Below are 25403 nucleotides of genomic sequence, written 5' to 3' on the forward strand. Positions count from 1 at the left end.
TTAGCAGATAAGTGAGGCCAAGTTCAATGTTTTAAATCGTATTTGGTCGAACGCAGCCTTTCGTGAACCGGGTCAATGTGACCAACGACCTTTGTGTTTTATATTTTGTATTCTACTTTTAATTAACTCTGTTGTGTGTTATGTAGTCACTATTAAGTATCCTATAACATTATCCGTATTATGTTAATTAAAATGTTTGTATAATATCGATTAAATAATCTACTAGCTGCGCCCCGAGGTTTCACCCGCGTAAGTCTGTATGCCGTAAGAATATCGGGATAAAAAGTTGCCTATATGTTATTCCAATTGTCCAGCTATCTACGTACCAAATTTCATTGCAATTGGTTCAGTAGTTTTTGCGTGAAAAGCAATAAACACACACACGTCCTTACAAACTTTCGCATTTATAATATTAGTAGGATTAGTAGGATGGGAAGTAGGATAGTAGGATACTAATATTATAAAGCCGAAGAGTTTGTTTGTTTGTTTTTTGAACGCGCTAATTTCAGGATCTACTGGTCCGATTTGAAAAATTTTATCAGTTTTAGATAGCCCATTTATTGAGGTAGGCTTTAGGCTATATATATTTACCACGAGCAAAGCCGGGGTAGTCCGTTAGTATTTTATATACGTGTTGAGATACTTTCTCATTGTTTAGATTGTCGGTTAATAATCCCCGACGAAGATGCCAGCTTCTTTTCAGTACGCCTTTATAAGCTTCACCTGTATGTTTGTATGTTTAAATGTTTGCATGCAACCGACTCCAATTATTAGCCTCGATTTTGACTCTCTTTAAACGGACAGATTTAATTCAAACTTTGTACAATTATCAAGGTTCGATGACAATACAATAATTTCATGTGTGTATCTTATTATACTGACTAGGATCGTTAGAATTAATTATAGTAAGGAATTAATTGAATAAAACATGGATCCATATATAAATTATATCGTTAATTTTAGTTTTTTTCGTTTATATAAATAATTTCATGGTTACCGTTGCTAATAATGGGGTAGTTGATCCATACGTATATAGGCTACGAAATCGGCTCTCTTCTTGTCATCATCATCATCATCAGCCCTTATATATTCCCACTGTTGGGACACAGGCCTCCTATGAGGGTTCAGGCCATAATCTACCTTGTCATCTCGCCTTGCCCCGTCTTTTCTTGTATATACCTGGAATTCAATGCTACACCGTACGTGGAAGGAACTTCTGAATATATCATGACTGAAGTCGGTTAATTAGAATAATATTATTTAGTCATTAATGCAATCAACGGAACGTATCACGATTATGCGTTATATTGCTTAAGCGAGTGGTCGATTACATCCTATTTAATACAAAAAAACATAATACTGATATCCTTGCTGACTTTCTATTGACGATTTGCCGATTTGCTTATATTAATGGGTTATTATCTTATATCTTTAAACGAGCAATTCATGTATATATATGTATAATTGGAATCTCGGAATCGGCTCCAACGATTTTCATGAAATTTAGTTTATAGTGTGTTTCGGGGGCGATAAATCGATCTAGCTAGGAATCTTTTTTAGAAAATGAAAAGCTCGGTCATCCAGGTACTACTATTATAAATTGTTAATAACCTGTCATGTCGAGATATATGACATTTAAAGGTTTTTTTTTTATGTCATAGTCGGCAATGGAGCTGGTGTGTCGCCTGATGGTAAGCGCCACCGCTGCCCATGAACATTTGGAGAGGCGGAAAGGTCGATTGCAGACCTTACGCCTCTACAAGTGGATTGCCGACTTTAAATTTGGAAGGGTTAAAAAAAGGATTGATGAGAGGAATAAAGGAAAGGACTGGGAGGGGTAAGGAAAAGGATAATTGTTGAACTAATTAAAGGTCATCTTGCATAGCGTATACTAATCATACCTAGATATAAATTTTGAGTATATCCTAAGAGTAACGACACTATATTACTAAGACTTCACTGTCCTGTTTGTATAGCTGTCCGTCCGTCAATCATCACACTTGAAATGTTCAAGCAGGATGTGTTTCTGTTGCCGTTCTAACAACACAATAAAGATGTTAAGCAACGGTTGGCACGGTCATAAATTGGATGGGTGACCAATTTTTTTTTAATGTATTGCCGGTTTAAGGGATAAAAGGCAATGAAATGACTATGGGTATATGGAGAGGGACTAAGAAGGGCGAGGAGAAGGAAATTACTATGCTTTTTGCTACATTTATTTGACCTTTAAACGACCTTCAAGGGTACTATCTCCGGTATTCCCTAGTCAAAACAGTTTCCGTGAAACGCCTTAATCCTTGACTTCGGGTTTTAATGAGAAGCTATTAACAGTATTGTGATTCTAAGAAATTAATCTCTCGTGATTTTATCTGCCTATTTAATGATTCTTTTCCTCAGTGTTTTGTACAGTTTCCTTCCTTTAGGCTTTCCTTTCCTTATAGGACTAGATATTATGGAGAATTATCTTTCGCCCCGGCTTCTACTGAAGCCGATTCAAGAGAAAACGAGAACAATCAAAAAATCATTAAAACCACTTAACATCTAATAGCTGAAACTGATGATGATGATGGTGACCCATCCAATTTACGACCGTGCCAACCGTTACTTAACCTATTTTTTATTATTTATCGTTTTATCGGTAACTGAAATATAGCAGAAAATTTTAACTGACTGACTATCGCGGTTCCCGAGATAGAGACTGGTGACAGACGGTTGTACGGATATAAAGAGAAATATAAATCCTTTACTATTTGTTACCACTTAAAAAAATAACATATCTTATATATCTAAAACAGGACATGAAAACCGTAATAGTGGCAAAAAGGACACCCCGTCAAAGCAGCCCCATTGGACTTCAAAGGCAGGCAGGTATCGCTATCCTAGTAATTAGACTAGTATACTATTATGTTATCTGTCTATATATCTCTCTATATATCGTTAATAGGGGATGTTTTACTCTTTCAGCCCGGATGCCTAAAAGCACATCTATGTGTAGATAAAATTCTGTTTCTATGTTACTTATCAAAAAACTATTGACCTCCAAGTTCGGTCATTATGTAATTACATTATGCTGTAATCAAACTATTGTTACGTTATGTCGGTCAAGTTTAAACTTACCTTCTCTTTGCGTTAAAGTCGGTATTTATGTATTATTATGTATTAACCGACTTTAAAAATCGAGGTTAGATGTTTGTGAACATTATTGGGTACTTTAGGTACGTGTCGAATTATAATATAGGAGGGCTAGACAAGTTAGTATCTGATATGTAAAATTTTCTTTTTTTTTTTCAACCGACTTGAAAAATATATGATGGAAGGATATAAATTATTCGACTGTAATTTTGTGTTTGTGACCTTATAACTTTTTATTGGATGGACCGATTTTTACGATTCTTATTTATTTGAAAGCTGGTGCCTGCCACGTGGTCCTATTTAATTTTGGTATAGTTCTGACAATTTCAAGACGAAAATAATAATTGTAATTTGTAAATGATAATTGTGTATTTTATACAATTGATAACATATCTAGACGAACAATAATAATTGAACATAGTTAAAAAAAACACGCTTTAACGATAGAATCAATTAAATTGTCTTACTTGCTGTACAGAGATTACGTAAGAATATTGTTTCAAAATACGATAAACTCATGAAATTTTTGTCTAGTCATCGATCCGTGATAAGTGTACAAAGTTTGAATTAAATCTGTCCGTTTAAAGTGGGTCAAAATCGAGTCTAAAAGATTCGGTTACATATAAACATACAGGTTAAGGGGTGTTTTAAATACCTAGATTGTGGTTTAGGATTTAGGGCTAGCCTTCAAAATATAAGTTTACTATAAATACCTTTTTTCAACATGTTGCATTTATTTCTTTCTTATTTATGTAGTGTTATAGTTTTGAGATATTTTGATATAATATGTTTGTTAAATTGTTTAAAAATCTATCGAATCGTTTATGATTTAAATCCAAACAAAAAATTCAAATCATTTAAATATACAATTTCTTATCGTTCGTTATTATTATGTAATGTTAAATAACAATTTGGTAAAACAAATACTCTATGAAAATGTCTCGATAATCGATTTTTAATACCTCCACTGGGGGCAACAGAGTTTTACTAAACATTATGAAATTTTGAACAATTAAATCCGTTAGGAATTTATTGCCGAGAATCACGTGTTACTAATTACGTATAGGAATCTTATATCTTGTATCATAAGATAACTAGCTCGCCGCGGTTACCAAGTGGCCTACATAAAAAAATATGTTCCACAGATAAAATAGCACTATTCGATATTCTAAACTAAACAGACACAAATTAAAAGCGTCATGGTTTTTTTCATTGCCACGACGCGTCGAGGTCGATTGTTATGTCAGGCACGACACTTATTTCGCTGTGGTCTTTCCGCGATTGACATAACATATCGTGATCGTCATTTGAACCATACCAAACATTTTACGACGTGGAAATTTGACAGTTTGAGCAGTTAGAAATTAAAAACTTTTTAACGGATTTAAAACGCGATTTATTCATTATATTATTAACCCGACGTTTCGAACAGTTTACAGCGAGCGTGGTCACAGAGAGACTGTCCGAATAATATAATGAAGAAATCGCGTTTAAAATCCGTTAAAAAGTTATTAATTTCTAAATGTATAATACTCGCGTAAAATCAAACACAAGAAAATACTAGTTTGAGCAGTTTCTTCGCACAATGACCATTATGCTATAGTTAATGTTACAGTTAAAACCATCGACTTACATACTAATTGTATTTTAAAACCAGTTTTCTCTAGTGAGAACTAGTTGTAACTAAATACCTTTGTTTCAATTAGAATTAAATAATGCTCGAAAATGAATATTTATGATACGTTAATCTGTCCTCACGACTTGGCGGGGACGCTCTGTTACTTAGTTTGTTAAGAGGTATCTAAGCATGACCTTAGGGTCAAACTTGCAAACGCATATAGAAATTGCATTCCAAAAGAAATCACAAAACTCTACTATGAAGATATTCTTACCCATAAATTGTCGTCGAAGTGTTGTTCAACTGATCTGATATAGAGTAATTCAGAACTAGATTAAATTGCTATATTAATTATATGGGGAAGGTACTAATATATTTAATACAGGTTACTCTGTAACCTAGCAAAGATATGGGACTTGAACCTTTAATTGTTTGATACCAATTTGTTCTGCTACCGTGATGTACTTAGCTATAAGGTTAGGTTAAGTGTTTGATTTAATAAACAAATTTAAATTTGAATTTGAAAAGAAATTACAGGCTCAACGAAGTAAAACTTATAAATATATTAAGTATTACTTAACTGATGTCATAAAAGTAGATGCTTTCTTCTACTCTTTCGGTTTCATGTGCCTAAGGGACGATCCTCGCCATCTATTGAGATGATTAACAACCGTCTCAACCAATACGATTTTGAATGCTTTAGAAATGAAAATAAGATCTTTTTCCTATTGCTCAGTTCGATAGATTCAATTTTCTATAAGCTCTATGATTTATCCCGAAAGTCTGCATGACATTGTCTAGCAAAATTGTTTACAAAAATGTATTCAGACGAGGCTTCGTGCTCTGATTGTAAATTGGAATTAGTTGAGAGGAAATGGACTGAAGTGTTGATCAACTGGGTAAGTATTTACTGCGTAAATAGGAGTGTAACTTTAGTATGTATGTCTGTGAGATTGTAGCTCTCGAACGGGGAAATAATTTTAGTACTAGATATTTTTTGGCGATTATTAAAACAGGTCATTGGAAATACTTTCTTAAGTTAGCTTCATAGATTAATATCCTACTAGTTTCTATAATTCTATATATTTCGATATTTTAGTGTATAAAAAATAAAATTTTTAGTTCTCAATTTCTTAATTTTTTATTTGGGTTTGTTACGATCCTAAACTTCTGCTGGGTACACCAATGATCCTGTTTCCATTTGAAAGCTAATACCTCCCGTTTAAATTTGGTCTAGTTCTAACAAATTTAAGGTAGTTTAGTCTATTGCTAAGAATAATTATTATACTATATTTACAGTTAAATAAATGCGTTTATCAAACGGACGAAGTGTTTGACTTAAATTTGAGAAATCTGGTCGAAATAATCAATAGATACAAAGAAGATATTTGTTCTGATGACTTGAACAGAGCTCTGCTGTGTACGGATGATCTAGAACCTTATATTGGTTATAAATATCCAATATTGCGACTCAGGTAATACGCATAAAAGTACTAGCTGCGCTCCGCGGTTTTTCCCGCGTAAGTCCGTATCCCGTACTAATATAATAGGAATATGAGTTATTTTAAGTATTTTTGACTTAACAGAGACTTATATCAAGCCTCGGATCAACCAAAGAAAGTCTACATCATGACTTCCATCCTACTCTTTCATTGCTGCATCAACTCTCAGAATGGTCAAGTGGAGAAAGACATTTGTGAGAAACTCAGCATCGAAGAACAAGAAATCATTCTGAAGTTTTGTGAAGCATTAAGTGAAATGGAAGCAACTGTCAATAATGTTGATACAGCAATCAAAGGTAATGAGATATTAGTGAGTATATTTATTAATTAATTGCAATTATATTTAGTACTATCCATCCTATATCCAATAATCCTATAATCCTATCCTATATCCTATAATATCCTTCCTATATCCTACTAATACTATAATGGCGAAAGGTTGTAAGTATGTGTGTGTATTTTTGTTGCTCTTTCACGCAAAAACTACTGAACCGATTGCAACGAAATTTGGTACGTAGCCAGCTGGACAACTTTTATAACATATAGGCAACTTTTTATGCCGATATTCCTACGGGATACGGACTTACATGGGTGAAATCGCGGGGCGCAGCTAGTTTAGTATAAATCTCTGTCTAAAGATTGCGTATAGCAATACGTAGAAGAGAAGTAGAGTCTAAAAGTTGCCCTCATCTTAGAAAATATCACCGAACAGTCCCTAAAATGGTATGGACATGTCATTAGGCGTAGAGAGAACCACGCAGTGAACAAACCTCGATGGTAGAAGGTCTAGCACTTCCCCCAGTCAGTTGGTAGTCCACCACATCGAATGACCAGCCCTATTGAATTATCAGATAAATCAGCATAGGCTATCGGACCTTGTGCGTAATGATGCACAAGCAGGGCTGACCCCAAATAAAGGAATAAGATAAAGAAGAATAAGAGAAGAAGACGTAACACAAATCTCCTTCTGCAACTCTAGAAGCATCATGGAACGTTTTTAGAAATTCCACATCAGTCTTTGTCTCTGTGTCAATCTTTATCATCTACAAATTTCACGACCTGCATTTGCTGAGAAATGAGAAGGTATAATCTTCTCATTTGCTTACCATACCTTATACATAAACACCCGTAATGAATTTTACAGAAGCCTGCGACGTCAATAAAAGCAGAATCAACGACAAACAGGACCTACCATTGGAAGATATCGACACATCCCAATCAACGATGCGAATGACGTCATCATCCGATACATTGAAACCTAAGAAACCTACATTGACTTTCAAATCCTCCATTACCGTATTGCCATCTGTTATAACTGATACATCATTATCGCGCTCGTCGTTTGACGCCTATTCAGATGTATCGAACTACAAAACGTATGGGAAATTAGATATTAGCGATATGGTGTCCTCCGATTCTAAAGATACGGTCGAGATGAGGCCGCAGTGCTTGCAAGACAGTTTTGAGAGTGAGTATTTATTTAACTAGCTTCCCGCCCGCGGCTTCGGCCGTGTAGTCAGAAACAAACAATGCGATGTTTCACCGCGGTAAAAAAGAAGCCTATGTTACTCTTTAATTAATGACTTGATGCAAAAATCATAAAATTGCTCCGTTATGACGCGAAAGAGATACAAGCAAACACATTTTTGCTTATAAAATTAGCAAGAATTACTATGTAACGGCTGTGTTGCGTAGTGATGCATGTCCTGCGGGGCCAAGCAGAAACCACGGTCAAAGGTAATTAATATTTCTACAGCTTCTGATAATATTCTAGCATACCCTACGGAACTGCCGCTTATTATCAAAATCCGTTTAGTAGTTTTTGCGTAAACTCGTAACAAACATACATCCATCAATCCATCCTAACAAACTTACACGTTTCCTACACATTTATAATATTTGTTATACTTATTTTATCTGTGGTATTATTATGTATTAAAGAATGGATTTAGTGCCGCAAACTATATTAAAGACTTTACTACTTTTCCAATCATGCTTAATGTGACATTAATTATTTTAGTAATAAGGCAAGGCTAAATGATGAGCTTCCAGATAAAAGATAAATGATAAAAAAATAAAATGTAAAAATAGTGTTTAATACTCCCCGCATTTGCACTGCAATGCCATTATTTCAGACACTAGTCTTTCACAGCGTTAATACTACTCAGTAGTTTAATGATTGTGAAGGCAAATAAAGAATTTTTATTTATTTATTCATTATTATACGAATTTCACAGGACCAAACTGCCAAGTGGATTGCAACTGCGTAAGATGCAGCGCCTCCACCTCCTGCTGCGTAGATCCTGGCAGTTCTATGGACAAATGCGATCCACCGGTTGAGAAAAACACTGAGTTGAGTGTAGCTATACTAATATTAGGTTGACTGAGTGTGTGTTTCAACCAGATTATCTCAAATGTCGAATGGAACGTTTTGGGATGGGAATCCATTTATTGGATTGCTATGGGCTACATAACATTGCGTTACGATAGATTAATAATTATTTTCTACGAAAAGGTTACGAAAGTCCCTGGGGAATAGGTACCAATCCAATTCGTAAAATGGGACCAAGGGACAACAATTCCTCATCAAACTCAGAATGACGTGGAAAAGAGTTATCGAATCGAGTATCAAAGCCTAAAAAATTTAACAGAACCTTCGTTTTTGCATCGGTTAAAAATTTAGGAAAAATGAGAATATTCTTATTGATTGAGGTTTATAAAAGATTAGTTGTTCGTCCCGGCTTCGCCCGTGGTACATATATAGCGTATGTCACTCAGAGAAGTTGTAGCTTTCTAACAGTGGACGATTTTTTGTGATTTTTACTTGAAAACATTAGAAACATAGCAAGTCGAATAAAAATTACATAATATTTTTGTAAATAGAAGAGGGTAGATATATGATTGCCTGTAAAACACCGGAATGTAGAATAAAAGATCGTAGTAATCATAATAATCGTGTTATAATCCATTGAAATTTTTATAATATAATGTATCACGTGTAATGATGCATTTATAAGCGTTACCATGGTTACCGACTCCCGTTTCTTACGTACAATCCCATCACAGAAGAGAGTGGGACAAATGGAAGCTGTACACGATCATATCGGGTGTGTTGGTGCTGGTGGCTCTTGTTGTTGTGTTGTGTACAATACCGCTGTGGAGGTCGAAGCCGAAGAAGGTGAAAGCGGTGCGGTTGCACGAGGAGACCAGGTAATGTTCGGTTTGGTTTGATATCTGAATATATATAACTCAAAGACTTAAGGAAATCGTGATATATCAACGCACCGCCCTAGCCGCTCGACGGATCGGGCTGAAATTTGACATGCAGATAGATGTTATGACGTAGGCATCCGCTAAGAAAGGATTTTGGTATATTCTGCCCCCAAGGGAATAAAATAGGGGATGAAAGTTCGAACCACAAACATTTATTAAGACCGTGCGGGTGGAGTTCCGCGCTACTGCTGGTTGGTTTATACAGCTATGCGAACATAGGTAAAGTAACACATTTCTCTGCATCGCACTTATGAAACACTAGCTGCGGACGAAACCACAGGCAATAACGAGTATAAAAGGACGCTCATGACCTATTCTGATATATAAGATATGTTATTGTGAAAGCTTCATTTTAATCTAAAAGGTAGTTTTTACGTAAAATAGTAACGAACATACATCCATCCATACTTACAAACTTTCACGTTTATAATATTATAGAAGGATTATAGACTTAAAAACATATGTATAAATTTAATTTTTAGTTTTATAGCATTGAAATGCTTTATAAATTAGAAATTTTGAAAGAATAGAAAAAATTTGATCACGAGGCAGGATTCGAACCTGCGTATCTTGCCTAACCGTAGCAACGCCTAGCCTCTCGGCCTATTTCTATTCTTTCAAAATTTCTAATTTATAAAGCATTTCAATGCTATAAAACTAAAAATTAAATTTAACAAAGGCCGCGTTCCATCGATACAATATTGTAATCATTGAAATAATGTTTCGTATTGGTTGTGATGGTTCTTAATCATCTCAATAGATGGCGTGGGGTGCCCCTTAGGCACATGAAACCGAAAGAATAGAAGAAATTTGATTACTGTGGCAGGATCACGGGTGGCCGAGAGGCTAGGCGTTGCTACGGTTAGGCAAGATACGCAGGTTCGAATCCTGCCTCGTGATCAAATTTTTTCTATTCTTTCAAAATTTCTAACATATGTATAACTTCTACATACTAAATTTCCCGTAGTCATTAATTGTTATCCTATCGGTCGACTAGTCAAATACTGACTGCTAGAGAATGCCCCCTTATAGCGATGAAAGATTTACACCTATGTTCCTCCATAGAGGTGTAAGTCACAAAGGTATAAAAAGGTGTCAATAAAATTTGCTTTTTATACCTTTCCCGATCGTACTAAGTGTACACCGTAAATGTAACCGTAAGGTTAACAGCCTAACTCTATTATATTGTGTCACAAAGTCACATGTGATGCAAATTAAAGACACCAAGTTTGACTGACTGAATGATGATAATTTGTAAGTTAAAATAAAGCAGTTTTTAGCATATTCTATACTCTAGTTTAAATTCAAGAACTTCATAGGTTTCTGGCAGTTTTAGAAATCAGAAATAAAGTACGAAAATCGAAACTGCAATAAAGTAGGACATTAATTAAACTTATTAGATTATTCAATAGGCCAACCGCCCAAATGAAGTTTCTAAAAATGCAAAGCAAAATTAATAAGTGAAACATCAGCAATTGCAATGAATAACTGTGTTTTTCGATGAATTGAATACCTCAATTATTATCTTATACAGGTATAGATTACAGATCGATCTGACGGCCATGATCAACGTAAGACGCTATTATAAAATTCCTAAAGTGTAAAAATCCGGTTAGGCTACTAAATAGGCAATATGTTTAAGCAGGCTTAGAGATATAATAAGATTCTCTAGGTTCACGTAGTTACGAAGAATTCAGTGTACATTCTGTTACGGTTTGTACTTTAATAAACTTTTTCTATTTCAAGGAAAAAAAATGATTTTAGGAAGGATTTTTCTAATTACATAATAAAATGCATTTATATGTATATAAATTTGGATGAATTTACTTATTTCTGTCAGGGTTTTATTAATAGTAATCAAGTCACTATTTCTATAACTTTGCTCTCGCTTTTCATTCTTTGTCTTTTCTTTTTAATCTATTTTATAATTGCCTTCAAGTATCTTCTATTTGTGTATAGTTTCAATAATTTAATAAGAATCGTGTTATTCCCTTCTCTAACATTAACATCAAACTTGCAGTTATCATCTACCAGACTGGCTATGGAAATGCTCAGATGGTTTCTGCGACAAAGTATACCGTCCTAACACTAACGAAAACCTGTACACCTCCATGAGTCGCTGCAAGCTACTATGCTCCGGTCCACAATTATGGCCCTACCCTATCGGCTACACTTACTTCAGCAAAACCATCGTAGCCCTGGCAACAAATAAACTAGAATATAAATTCCAATCAGTACCGTCAGATGCAGTACATCAATATTTAGCTGAGGCATTTAAAATATTCCTCAAAGACGTGGCGAGATTGGAGAAGATCGATACAAAATCCAGAAACAGAACTAGGGAAAATGTCAAAAAGATGATAATACAGATCGACGTGGAGAGTGATCCTGATCCGAGACTAAGACTGAATACTGAAGAAGCGTACACGCTCAAAATAGAGACGGTAGACGATCAGGTAGTGATCAAAATAAGCGCTGTATCATTCTGTGGCGTGAGACACGGCCTCGAAACGTTGAGTCAAATAATACTCCTTGATCAAAGTACAGGGAGCCTTATAACACTTTCACATGCGGTTATTAAAGATGCACCTAGCTATAAATATAGGGGACTCATGATTGATACAGCGAGAAATTACATACCAGTGATAGATTTAATGCGCACGATAGACGCAATGGCAATGTGCAAACTGAATACGTTTCATTGGAGAATATCAGATGTAACAAGCTTTCCAATGGAGTTATTAAGTGTGTCAGAGCTAAAAGAATATGGAGCGTATGAAAGAGCCTTGATCTACACAAGAAAAGATGTTAAATCAATTGTCAAAAGAGCCGGAGTTCGTGGTATAAGGGTGTTAATTGAAGTGGCTCTGCCAGGCCCCGTTGGCAGGCCATGGATGTGGCTTCCGGAAGCCACTTGTCCAACTAAAGATGATAATTTTACTTGCAACAATATACCCTGCTTGCGACTTCCAATGCAGGCATCTGTATTTGAAATAATTCAGAATATTTACACGGAAATCTTAGAATTGACGAATGTCGACGATATTTTTCATTTAAGCGATAGTATGTTCTCTTTCACACATTGTAATAACTTGCTGGAAGATAGGGAAGGGTTCTTGGATAAAGCGCTGTTTCGCTTGAAGATGGCGAACAAGGGATTCCTTCCAAAATTGCCAATAATATGGTATTCTAATCACCTCACGCGGGATTTCGAAGCGAGGATTTGGGACAGATTAGGAGTTCAGCTGTACGTCTGGGACCAGAATCCGGAGGAGTTTTTAACCAAATTTAAAGTGATACATTCGACGAAATGGGACTTGTCGTGCGAGATGAGCAAGCAAAGATGCATTAAATACAGGTGAGTAGAAGGCAAATGGAAAAAGTCCGACGTTTTTTAAGATTTTCACATTAGGCTTATTTTTATACTATCTGCGCCCCGCGGTTTCACCCGCGTACTTCCGTATCCCGTAGGAATATCGGGATAAAAAGTAGCCTATATGTTATTCCAGATGTCCAGCTGTCTACGTACCAAATTTCATTGCAATCGGTTCAGTAGTTTTTGCGTGAAAGAACAACAAACACACACCCACATCCTTACAAACTTTCGCATTTATAATATTAGTAGGAAGGATTAACACTTTCACTTTCAGCATAATATCAAATCAAGTGAAATGTGCTATGAAACGGATCTTTTAATGGTATACTATTTATATAATATTAATATATTTCTACGTCCAATATTGTATATTCCATTTCGATAAGGCTTCCATTTTTCCATCAGTTGCCATTCAAATGATCCAATTTTAAAATATTATTTTATCACAACCGTGTTTCGTAGATTTGTAACGTTGTCGATTGTCGATTGTCTTGTGAGCAAGATAACAATTGGTAATTTTTATTATCTGGAGAGACTTACTGTCCCTTTGTCTAAGTACGAAAATAATAAAAAAGAAGTCCATCAAGACATATAACATCTCAGTCTCCCCGTGACCACGCTCGCTGTAAAGTGTTCGAAACGTCGGATTAATAATATAATGAATAAATCGCGTTTAAAATCCGTTAAAAAGTTTGTATTTTCTAAATGTATAATACTCACAAAAATGAAATCAAACACAAGAAAATACTTATTAAAGAGAAGTCAAAAAGCGTATTACTGAGTTTTCATCCCACGTTATTACATTTCCCATTACTTCACCACTTTGTATTACCGTAACGGGCTATTTCACAACAAATAATTCCGTGCATACATAGCTAATAGATACGTCTCATAAAACTAAATGATACTAATAAGCGAAAGTCGTTCGAGCGTGTGTTTACAACTGCAAAAAACTCGCCATAATAACGTGCTGTAAGAGCGATTTTACACAGGAGAAGCGAGTAAAATTATAAGATTATTTTCTTAAATATTTATGTTTTTTTCATATGAAAGAAGTGTGTAAAATCCCTTTAAAGGCGCTGAGTCTAGACAGCCTGACGAGTGTCAGGAATTAAAAAAGAAAAATTTCAGTGACACAACAAATATTACAGATAAATATTTTAATAAGACTAGGCTGTCATAAACGAAGTTTGCAGCAGGAGATTTCAAACGTTCTGATTGGTCAATTCTGTTTCATTCGTCCTTCCGGGATGGGAATTGGACCAACGAGAGCTTCGTAATCTATCGTCCAGTGAATTTGTCAATACATAATTGTTTTCTCTTATCGTGCCCTCATTACAAAATCACTAAAACCAGGCCGAAAAATTGTAAGAAATGTAGGCGATTGACAATCTACCGTTTATATATTAATTGATATATATACTATTTTTTTTTTCATAGCGGGCAACTGAAGTGGTCGTTCAAATGAAGGTAAACGATTACCACCGCCCATCAACATTCGCAGAGGCTCAGACCTCCGAAAGAATTTATCACTGAAAAGAAGGAATGAACTGGGAAGGACTAGGAGAAGGAAATAGGCCTCCGGCTCCCCCACTCACCGTACGAAACACAATAGCAAGCTTTCACGTCGGTTTTCTGTGGGGGTGTGGTACTTCCCCGGTACGAGTTGGCCCAATTCGTGCGGAAGCGTGCTCGACTTCCACAATAAAATATAAATTTTTATATCACGGATTTGACATTACATACCACATATGGTGTTGGAATATCCAGGGTTTCTAAGATTATAGGCCACTTCTCCATCCTCATTATTATTTATTTTTATTAGATCTTCAATTACATAGCTGTAGTACCTACAATACTAACTTCTACCAATTTTTTTTTTTTTTTTTTTTATGTCATATCGGGCAACTGAGCTGGTGGTTCGCCTGATGGTAAACGATCACCACCGCCCATGAACATTCGCAAAGGTAGTGCCTCTGCGAATGCGCTGCCCGCTTTTAGTGGGTAAGGGAAAAGGAACGGATTCATGACAGGAAAGAAGGAATGGACTGGGACGGGTGAGGAAAAGGAAATAGGCCTCCGGCTCCCCCACTCACCGTACGAAACACAGTGGCATGCCATTATTTCACGCCGGTTTTCTGGCTGCTGGGAGCTTTTTTTCTGTTTTCTGGAAAAAATCGCGGATGACCATAGACAATTAATGTTGAATAAAATGTCAAATGCCAAAAATAGATACATTTGGCGGGACCTATGCGGATTGAGCTGAAAGCTAGTGTTTGCATACTGTTTCAACGCACAGATTCACTCGTGTGAATTATTATTATCATCATATTTTATTTCTTTTCCAATTGTTTTCATTTTACTGTTAATTTTATAATGTTCCAAAAATTATCCGCAGTGCTCTATACTATATAACAATCTAATCAGCAAATAATTAATTAATTTACGATAGTATTATGTTATCTGTGGTTACACGTAGTTTTTACTATGTGTCTGGACAAAAAATATCAAACACTACTAAAGAACTATGTCGAACCGGATGCTAGATTATTCATGTACTCGTACATATTTTAATGCGAATTACATGCATAACTTATAAGTAGTTATTACTAGCTTCAACACGCGGTTTCGTTCATTGTCATCGTGGATAAAAAGAATTGGCATCACGGAAGACGAACTTACAAACAAACAAATGTTAATGGAGGCCCGTATCCTTTTCCTCACCCTTCTCAGTCCATTCCTTTACTCCCGTCGTCAATTCTTTCCTTATCTTTTAAGCTTAAAAGCGGGCAACGCATTTGCGACGGCACTACTTCTGCGAATGCTCTTGGGCGGTGGAGATCGCTTATCATCAAGCGAACCACCAGCTCAGTTGCCCACTATGATATTAAAACAAATTATTGAATGAAGGTATGCGTAGTTGAATAAAGTTATTACTCACAACCAATACAATGTGACCATTGAGAATTCTTTAATAACATTATTTATTTTTTTAACGTTCATTTTCATATAAATAGTTATTGAGACTATTGTTTCTCCATTATATGTTATGCACGTAAGCAAGATATTTATAAAAAAATGCAAGCTATCTTGAAGTAGCTAAGTACTTGCAGTGTTTAATTTTAAACTCCACTTTATTCATATTATTTATACAATACATATTGTCTTTTTCTATGTAGGTATTAGGCATTATTTCAAGTGGTCGCGGACCTACCAACACCCGAGGCCGCTTCACTAAAGCGGCTCGACCGAACACAATAGGGCTTTAGTCGGTAGGAATCCGACATACACGGCTCCTTCCTCGTAGGCCGGGGATATCAACGCAAGATTTTCCCACAAAGAAGGCTCTATTTTATGGAATTCCTAAAAATCTTCCCCACGCAATGACTGAACGAGACACTAAGTCGAAAACAAATATTTCAATAGCTGTCCTATATCTATATATATAAAAGAAAGTCGTGTTAGTTACACTATTTATAACTCAAGAACGGCTAAACCGATTATGTTGAAATTTGGTACAGAGATAGTTTTAGACCCGTGAAAGGACATAGGATAGTTTTTATCCCGAAAATCTAACGGGAACGGGAACTTTGTCGGTAACCCCCCGAGTCTATCTTATCCGTGACTACGCGAGCAAAGCCGCGGGCGGAATGCTAGTACTGTTATATAACAAACAAAACGCACAAGTTTCATCAAAATCAGTTCTATTGTTTCGGCACGATTGCCCACCAACAATCATACATTTAAACTTAATTAAAATACATTGAAACAGTATGAAAGGTATTCATAACTCGTTCGCAGATCATGGCAAGACATGTACGGCTGGAAATCTTGGAGAAACCTGGAGGTTTTCACGATAGAGGGGGGGGAGGCCGTGCTTTGGACCGACTTGGTGGACACCGGTTTGCGATGCCTTTAAATAGCTTTTAAGACGTTTTATACGTTTGTTCCCATCAAGATAAAAAGTCACTTACATGAAATATTTTATCACACTAATATTGTAAATGTGAAAGTTTGTTTGTTTGGATGTTTGTCCGTTAATCACGCTGAAAGTAATGAACGGATTTTGATGAAAATTGGTGTACATACATACGGGGTATGGGCTTACTTGGGTAAAAAGGATTCTTTTTATCCCGATTAAATGCTCCCTTGGGAGAAAACAGGATTCTTGATATTCGGGCGGAGCAGGGACGATTGTCATATCAAATTTGAATACTTGCTACTTCTATTGCTTTATCATCAATTCGTCTGAATTAACATCTGTGACGTCACAGAATGGCGCTGATTCGATCCTATTCTCAGTTGGATCGCATAGTACATATATTGGTTTTTTAGAGTATTTTGTATAAACGCCGCCTGTTTGTCGAGTTGTTGAATAATTATTGTATGTGTGTGTGTGTGTGTGTGTGTGTTTTGTAGATATTTTTAGAGTGTGGATTGTTAGTATTTGTAGTTTGTTAGAATTGAGCAAGAGGTTAATGGACAATTGTTTATAACACGGTTTTATTAGCTTCACTTGTATGTTTGTATGTAACCGACTCATGATTGGTTCTTTATCATCTGTCTTCTCTACGTTTAACTGCCGAACTCTACTTTTACGGCAAAAAACAAATGAATAATTATCCTTTCTATTCATCTAACTTCTTATCACACCAAAATAGTAAACATAATTATTTGAAAAAATAATTAACTAGACTTAATGGCAGGCACCGGTTGTAAATTAGAAAAATAAAATCAAAATCGTTTCACCAGTAAGAAGTTATGATGTTACAAACATAAAAAAATCAACCTCCTCTTTTTTTGAAGTCGGTTATAAATATACGAAATACGTAACAAACACGTTGTATAGGTTTTTTGTAATTTCATATAGTACAATATCAATAGGAGTTAAAAATTTGTGGAATTAGATCCGAAATGTTAAAACGAAATATTATAAATATATTGAATATATACTAATAATGAAGATTCAGATAACAGTTAATTTACACCGTCTTCATAAACAGACCAGTTTTAATACTAAATTTGATTTTTATAGAAGTACTAGCTGCGCCCCGTGGTTTCGCCCGCGTAAGTCCGTATCCCGTAGGAATATCGGGATAAAAAGTTGCCTATATGTTATTCCAGTGTTCCAGCTGTCCACGTACCAAATTTCATGACAATCGGTTCAGTAGTTTTTGCGTGAAAGAGCAGCAAACACTCACACAACCTTACAAACTTTCGCATTTAAATATATTTGTTATTAGAAGGATTAGTAGGATAGTAAGATATACAATATATTCTAGTAGGATACAATTTTAATATTGTCTTTATAATTTAGTTTTAAGATGTTTTAGCTGTTTAATTTATATACATGTTGTTTGTAACTTTTAAATGTGTGCATTTAGTTCTTACTTAATTCTCATATTATTTGATGTTATCTCCTTAAATAACCTTTATGCTGCGTTTCTTTCGGTGAGTGGGGGAGCCGGAGGCCTATATCCTTTTCCTTACCCTTCCCATTCCTTTCCTTTATTCCTTTCGTCACTCCTTTCTCAATCCCTTTCCAATTCGAAGTCGGCAATCCATTTGTAGAGGTGTATGGTCTGCAAACGACCCTTTTTTTTTTTTTTAACGAGGAGGAAATCTTCCAAAGATGCTCTAGCTTTGGGGGAAATGTAGAGCATGTGGGATTTCTACCCACTAAAACCTCCTCGGCGGCCAAACTCAAAGAACAAAAGCAGGGATCCTGGGATCTCCTAAGGAACGCACCAGGATCCCCACAGCAATACGCCAAAACGATGTGGCTTACCATACCCATTATCATGTGGAAAAAGCAAGCGCAGGACCGGAATGATGTTACAGACAACCCAAGACCCCCTTGAGCAGCCCTCGGTCCTTGCCTATCAGATTTATAGCACTATCTACTATCATCACCGAGCCCCTCGTTCAATATTGGACCGCTCTCTAGCCCTTTCCGCCGACTCTTTCTGAAGCATAACGCATTCGCAGAAATCGCCTCTGTAAATGGTCATGGGCGGTGGTAGCGCTTACCATCAGGCGACCCACCAGCTCCATTGCCGACGATGACATAAAAAAAATAAATAAATGAATAAAAAATAAATAAATATGCCACGTCACAAACATTTAGTGTCAATTTCAATCACTAGGCCGTATTAATTACTCGTCACTGTCTTACGAGTCACGCACCAAATGCAATTTCGCTGGCCAAATAACGAAACATAGTCGATATACATAAATGGCGGTACTAATAGGAATATTAACATGATTATCAAGCATAAATAAACTATTTACCTGTCGGAATTTGTAACCGGCGCAATGGCGCGTGAAGTTAGGTCTTGTGCACTGATTTTGTGTAACTGACGTTACTTGATTCGCTAAAAGACAAACATTTAATTCAAACAATAATATATATATAGATTAATCCCAATTTCAATTGGTCACGGCTTCACGCGCTAACGGCTGGATCGATTTCAAAAATTCTTTCACCATTAGAGAGCTGCAATTACACTGAGTTACATAGGCTATATATGTATCACGGGTGAAACCGAAGCAATCGGCTAGTTCTATAATATAGGTCGCTAACGTCTCCGGGGTACCTATGCAGATTCTAAAATGGGATCAAATGTCATTTTCCTATCAAACACGAAAGGAAAACGCCTATCGAAAATCCACGAAGTTTTCGAGTGTCGGAACTAAATAAATATACGGTCGAATTGAGATCTTTGTTTTTGAGTACATTCATTAAAAATCTATATACATAAAGCTCAAAGGAACCTGAGTCTACTGAGTATACATAAAACTCAAAGGTGACAGAGAGACTTACTGATTGATTGACATAGTGATCTATCAACGCACAGCCGAAACCAGTAGACGTGTCGGGCTGAAATTTGGCATACAGATAGATGTTATGACGTAGGCATCCGCTAAGGATTATGCTAAATTCTATCACCTAGGGGATAAAATTGGGGATGAAAGTTTGTACCATGAAAATTTATTAGGACCGCGCGGGTGAAGCTGAGGGCAACAGATAGCGTCCTTATAAATGTATGTCTTGTTGTTGTGTGTGCTGGTTAGGGATATGACACTTTATGTGTTTTTTTATTATTATAATAAGACCGGATAAGGACTAATCATTATCTATCCAGCCTCATTATAAATTTATATTCTGATAACCTCTATTTGATTAGTATCCAGGCGTAAAGATAAAGGTCACAAAGCATTGTGGACACATTAACTTTACGCCTGCTGCCATCCCTGATATTAGAACAAATAAGAGTCGATGATGGTGATTAGAAGGATTTAGGACATTACAATACAAATTAATAATAATAATACCAGAAGCTGTATTATCCCTAACGTGGGAGTCACTCTGAAAAAAGAGAAATAGCTATATACATTTCTATGTGCATTTTAAATGTACAACTTAATACGGAATCAAGAGAATTAGGGATTGTACTAGGAAATAAGTATTATGGTCGTACGAAGTTCACTGGGTCTTCTCTCGTAATCAATAATTGAATGCCCACTATAATGGGGTCACGTGTCACGGTCGGATAAGTGTCAAAGGTGAAACATTTGTAGTCAATCAGCATCTAGGCATTCATTTGTTTTAATATTGCTTTTATATTATTCTTTCTGCGTTGCCTGCGGTTGCCTGCTTCGTTTTGATGCGTAAAGTCCGCCCATTATGTTATCATGTTGTGTTAGGTTTTATAAGCTTTTTGTGCGATGTTATTTTCGTTTGTTTTAATTATTATGGTACAGTGTCTGGTCTATATTTTATGTCATAGTCGGCAATGGAGCTGGTGGATCGCCTGTTAGTAAGCGCTACCACCCATGAACATTTGGTGAGGGGTGGAAGATTGTAACCCTTACGCCCCTACCATGCAATAATCAGGGCATTTTCAAACTACTGGCAGTCGCTTAAATCACATGGAGGAAGTGTTCTAGTGAATAATTTTATTTTTATGTTATTCGCAGATTGCACTTGTTGTGATTCAGATTGTGTCAAGTAGGTTATTATTTATGTCAGCGATGTTAACAGGTCAATGCTTCTTAAGTATAACATTATTGTGATTACTCACATGAGCTGAATTCTCTTTAAGATTATGACAATGTTATCTTTAATGCGAGTATATTTTCTTCTGTGCTGTTTATGAATTCGCTGCTTGTTTTAGTGGTCGACTCGACTTGATTGGCTAGACAATATGACTCCGTACTTTTACTGTTACTATGCAGGTAAGTTTCTGTGCCTAGCACAATCTAGATACTTGTACTATGGCGTGCGGTGACACTGTGTAAACATTCATACATTCAAATTTTACGAACACGTCAATCATACGTGATATATTTGATCTTAGTACAATAATTTTAGAGACTATGATGATGTTTAAAGTTTAGGCACAAATAATGTATTTATAAACAGTAGTGACTGTTTATAAATACATTATAATATGAAGTGTCATACTCTAAAATGGGACCAAATGACAATTACTCCATCAAACACAAACAGAATCAATCATAATCGCTTAAAAACAAAAAAAAATGTACAGTCGAATTGAGAAGCGAGAGAGATAGTTTTTTTGGACATAAATGTTTGAGTTTGAGTTTACGTTTGACAGTTAAAAATAACAGCTAGACAGCTTTCAATAAAAGCTATAATTGCTTAATATCAGCTTCGTAACACTGTCTAAAACCTTGAGAAGTTTTGGACTGCAAACTGCGGTTTGCAAATTATTGGGTGAAACCATTGGCCCACTTACCATTAATATCATCAGCCTTCATCTTTGGTGGAGGTTGATTATAAAGATTAGATTTTTTTTTATTATAAAAAAACTAAAGCCTGTGTTAGTAAAAACTGAGTTACAGGCTTAAGAATCCCTCACAATTTAAGAAATATGTTTATTTGTTGAACGCTATTATAATGAAAGGAGTATTTGACAGCAAAATTGATCTAATTAGAAATGTGGCAGTCATACCAATGTTGTTAGTATGAGATCATATGCGAGAGAATACCGGCGAGAGAAAGACCTGTAAGAGCGCATAGTTATAAAAGAAATGTAATACATAATAGACAAGCTTTGATATATGGGCGGATTAGGGATCAGACAAAATTTATATTAAATAGGTGGATCGTGTTTTTGCCTAAAAGCAGTGGTGGCTCAGTGGTAAGAACTTCGGACTTCAAAATCGATAAGTCGGGGTTCGAGACCGGGCGCACGTGCAGGAAATAAAATGATTTTTCAATTTATCTGCATATGTGGATCACATCATCACTGCTTAAAACCGTGAAGGAAAACATCCTGAGGAAACCGGCATGTCCAAGAATCAAAAGTTCGACGACATGTGACATCTGCCAACCTGCACTTGGCCAGCGTGGTGGATTATTGCCTGAACCCTCATAGGAGGCCTGTGTCCCAGCGGTGGGAACATGCATGGGCTGATGATGATGGGGTGGATTGTGTGGGAAATGGCATATAATTAAATGCTCTAAAAAGCACATGAGGCATTAAAACGCTATAAAATATGTTTGAAAAATATAAAGAATAAAAAATAATCGATCATGACGCGAATGAAACTAAGCTTTCGCCATACCGAAGTGATGCAAGGCCACCTAATGTTCAACCGACTTCAAAAAAGGAGAAAATTATCAACTGAATTCTTTTTGGCTTTCTAACCTCAGAATTTTTGACTGTGTGAACGGATTTTTATGATTCTTATATTATTCGAAAGCTGTGGAATTATGTGAAGTCTCCTGTAAATTCCTCTAGTCTGGTTCTGATAATTTGAAGGTATAGATTTAGATTTGAAGGTCGGTTTACATTATTTTTTATTAGAAATAGTGTTTTTCTGTTAATGTTGCATTTAGTACTTAAAAATATAGCAAATCTGTTTGGTTGTCCTTTACCCCTTCGTAGTAAAAAATTTAGATCAACAACAAAAAAATTATAGTAAACAAGTAATGTAAATTAAACTCTGTTGCCGTATGTATAGAATTAAATATTACCATACGTAATTACATAAATACGCTATTGAATAAAGTAATCTTCTTGTCAAAACGCCTTCAAAACTAGTATAACTTGTCAATACTAGTATAGTGTTATGGTATCTGTGGTATTATATGCTAGACACTAGTCCCGGGTCCGCCCGGATATCAAGATTCCTGTTTTATCCAATGGAGCATTGAATCGGGATAAATATTCTATCACCCAAGTCAGCTCATACCCTATCTGTATACTAAATTTCATCAAAATCCGTTCGGTAGTTTCAACATACGAAACATTTCTTGTTTTACATAACACTTTATGAATTACATACGAATATGCTTATTCCAATGATAAAATACCGGTTCTTCGACTAAATTTATCACGCCACTTCGTCTGCTTTTAAACGAACTATTCTTTCCGCTTTAGCGATATTTGCTGCTATGGTGATCATATAATACTACGACCAGTCTTATAGGTAGCATCATATCATATTATAGCATATAAATAGCCTTTATCTATAAATAGACTATCCTATACAAAAATAATTTAGAAAGAAGAAAGAAAGAAAATACGTTTATTATGACACATACAGGTAAAAATAACAAAGTAATAAATATAGTTAAAATATATGTGCCTTATTTAGGCCCGCCACTCAGCATACTGACACTGATTTTCAGTGGATGCCTTATGATTTACCAGCAGTTTCTGAGATAAGCGCGATAAACCTGACAAACTTTATACATAACTGTCTGTTATCAGCAGACAATAAACTAGAAATCAAGAATTATTGCCTTAGCCTTATTAGACATAACAATCATGTGTGCAGGTAACCTGGACGATCACCTCTGGCCTCGTGCAGCAGCGGTGGCTGAGAGGCTCTGGTCTGACGTGGTCGCCAATTCCAGCGCCAATAAATACGTGTACGCAAGATTGGACACTCACCGGTAAGATCGCAACTGCTTTATATCATCATCATCATCATCATCATCATCATCATCACCACCACCACCATCACCACCACCACCATCATCATCATCATCATCATCATCATCATCACAATAAAGAGACTCGATCAGTGAAAGATGATGATAGACATCTGTTGACTAGGATAGACTAGGATATGTCCTACTAGCGGATACGGGACTGCATAAGAATAATTAAAAAATTCATTGTCATCCAGTTCATAATTTAAGTTTTAAAGTTTACCAGCTGTTACCCGCAGCTTAGCCCTCGCGTTGACTACATCAGTCAGTCAGTCAGTCACTTTTGAGTTATATATAGATAGCAAAGAACATGTATATTTTACAACAGTCCATAAACATTTGCACAGGTGGAGCCTGCGCTGCCCGCTTTTAAGGGGTAAGGGATAAGGAAAGGATTGACGACTGGAAAAAAGGAATGTACAGGGAAAAGGAAACGGGCCTCTGGCTCTCCCACTCGCCGTACAAAACACAGTAGCATGCTTCTATTTGACGCCGGTATTCTGTGGGGGTGTGGTACTTCCCCTGTGCGAGCTGGCTCAATTCGTGCCGAAGCGTGCTCGACTCACACATATAACATCTTACTACTTGTAGATCTGTATTGCATTCAAATATTTTAGATTGTCACAAGAACACAAAATTTACTATAGATCATATGGTTTCAGTTGGCGTATGTTACTCCGAGGTATTAAGGTCCAGCCGATCTGGCCAGCCTGGTGTAGCTTCCACCCCAGCAAGTGCCTTCAGAGAATAAACTAATAAACCATATGATATGTCTGTTTTATTATATACTAGCAGTTCGCCCCGGTTTCGCCCGTGGTACATATATAACCTATGTCACTCAGCGAAGTTGCCGCTTTCTAATGGTGAAAGAATTTTTAAAATTAGTCGAGTTGTTTTTGAGTTTATCCATTACAAACAAACAAACAAAAAATCAAATTCCTCCTGTTTATAATATTAGTGTAGACTAGCTTTCCCTCCACGGCCCACGTGGTCAAAAAAAAAATGACCACGGGCAAGAGATATTTCACCGCGGTAAAAAATCAAGTCAATCTCTAGCCTCCTATCTCCAACATAAATTGTGATTGATTGAGTTGCGACGTGAAAAAAGACAAACAAACAAACACGCTCTCATTTATAAGTAATTTGAAATTTAACAAAATGTTGAGTCGGATTCGAACCTACGTCTGTTGCGTGATCGGCGTCAGTGTGGTTAATGTTCTGACGATAACCGACAGGGGATTTTGATTTGAATTTTGAATTTGATTTATATAAAGGAAATATATTTAAAAAAATGTGAATTACTATGGACCATTTAAAGCTATTTTATATGGTATCGTTAAAAATTAATATATGCAGCTTCTTTTAAATCTTCAGCACAATTATAGCTTGATTAAACTGTAATAATATGAATCAGATATCTGGATCGGTAGGTCAATATTTCGATTAAGGTTCCTTCACACAGTTTATATTTTTGTGTATTTATTTTGTATTATTTTTTATAACCTAGTACATAAGTAATATATTATCGGTACA

At 35.9% G+C, this 25403-nt stretch overlaps 1 protein-coding gene across 1 annotated transcript; it reads left to right on the forward strand.

Moving 5' to 3' along the window:
• Nucleotides 1-5568: 5568 nt before the first annotated feature.
• Nucleotides 5569-24636, forward strand: LOC119835939 (probable beta-hexosaminidase fdl). Its single transcript, XM_038361074.1, has 10 exons — nucleotides 5569-5649; nucleotides 6050-6225; nucleotides 6337-6548; nucleotides 7397-7720; nucleotides 8490-8604; nucleotides 9319-9462; nucleotides 11546-12883; nucleotides 16703-16803; nucleotides 23714-23831; nucleotides 24533-24636. Exons 1-10 carry the CDS (start codon nucleotides 5569-5571, stop codon nucleotides 24624-24626), a joined length of 2703 nt encoding a protein of 900 aa, XP_038217002.1. The 3' UTR covers nucleotides 24627-24636.
• The last annotated feature ends 767 nt before the right edge of the window (nucleotides 24637-25403 follow it).

The sequence above is a fragment of the Zerene cesonia genome, chromosome 22 (genome assembly GCF_012273895.1).
Source record: "Zerene cesonia ecotype Mississippi chromosome 22, Zerene_cesonia_1.1, whole genome shotgun sequence".
NCBI classification, from domain to species: Eukaryota; Metazoa; Arthropoda; class Insecta; order Lepidoptera; family Pieridae; genus Zerene; species Zerene cesonia.

Excerpts from the sequence above, each read along its gene's own strand:
- LOC119835939 (XM_038361074.1), top strand. The coding sequence starts at position 5,569 with ATGTATTCAGACGAGGCTTCGTGCTCTGATTGTAAATTGGAATTAGTT. Across the intron at positions 5,650-6,049 it reads CTGAAGTGTTGATCAACTGG|TTAAATAAATGCGTTTATCA; the intron begins GTAAGTATTTAC and ends CTATATTTACAG. Across the intron at positions 12,884-16,702 it reads CAAAGATGCATTAAATACAG|ATCATGGCAAGACATGTACG; the intron begins GTGAGTAGAAGG and ends ACTCGTTCGCAG.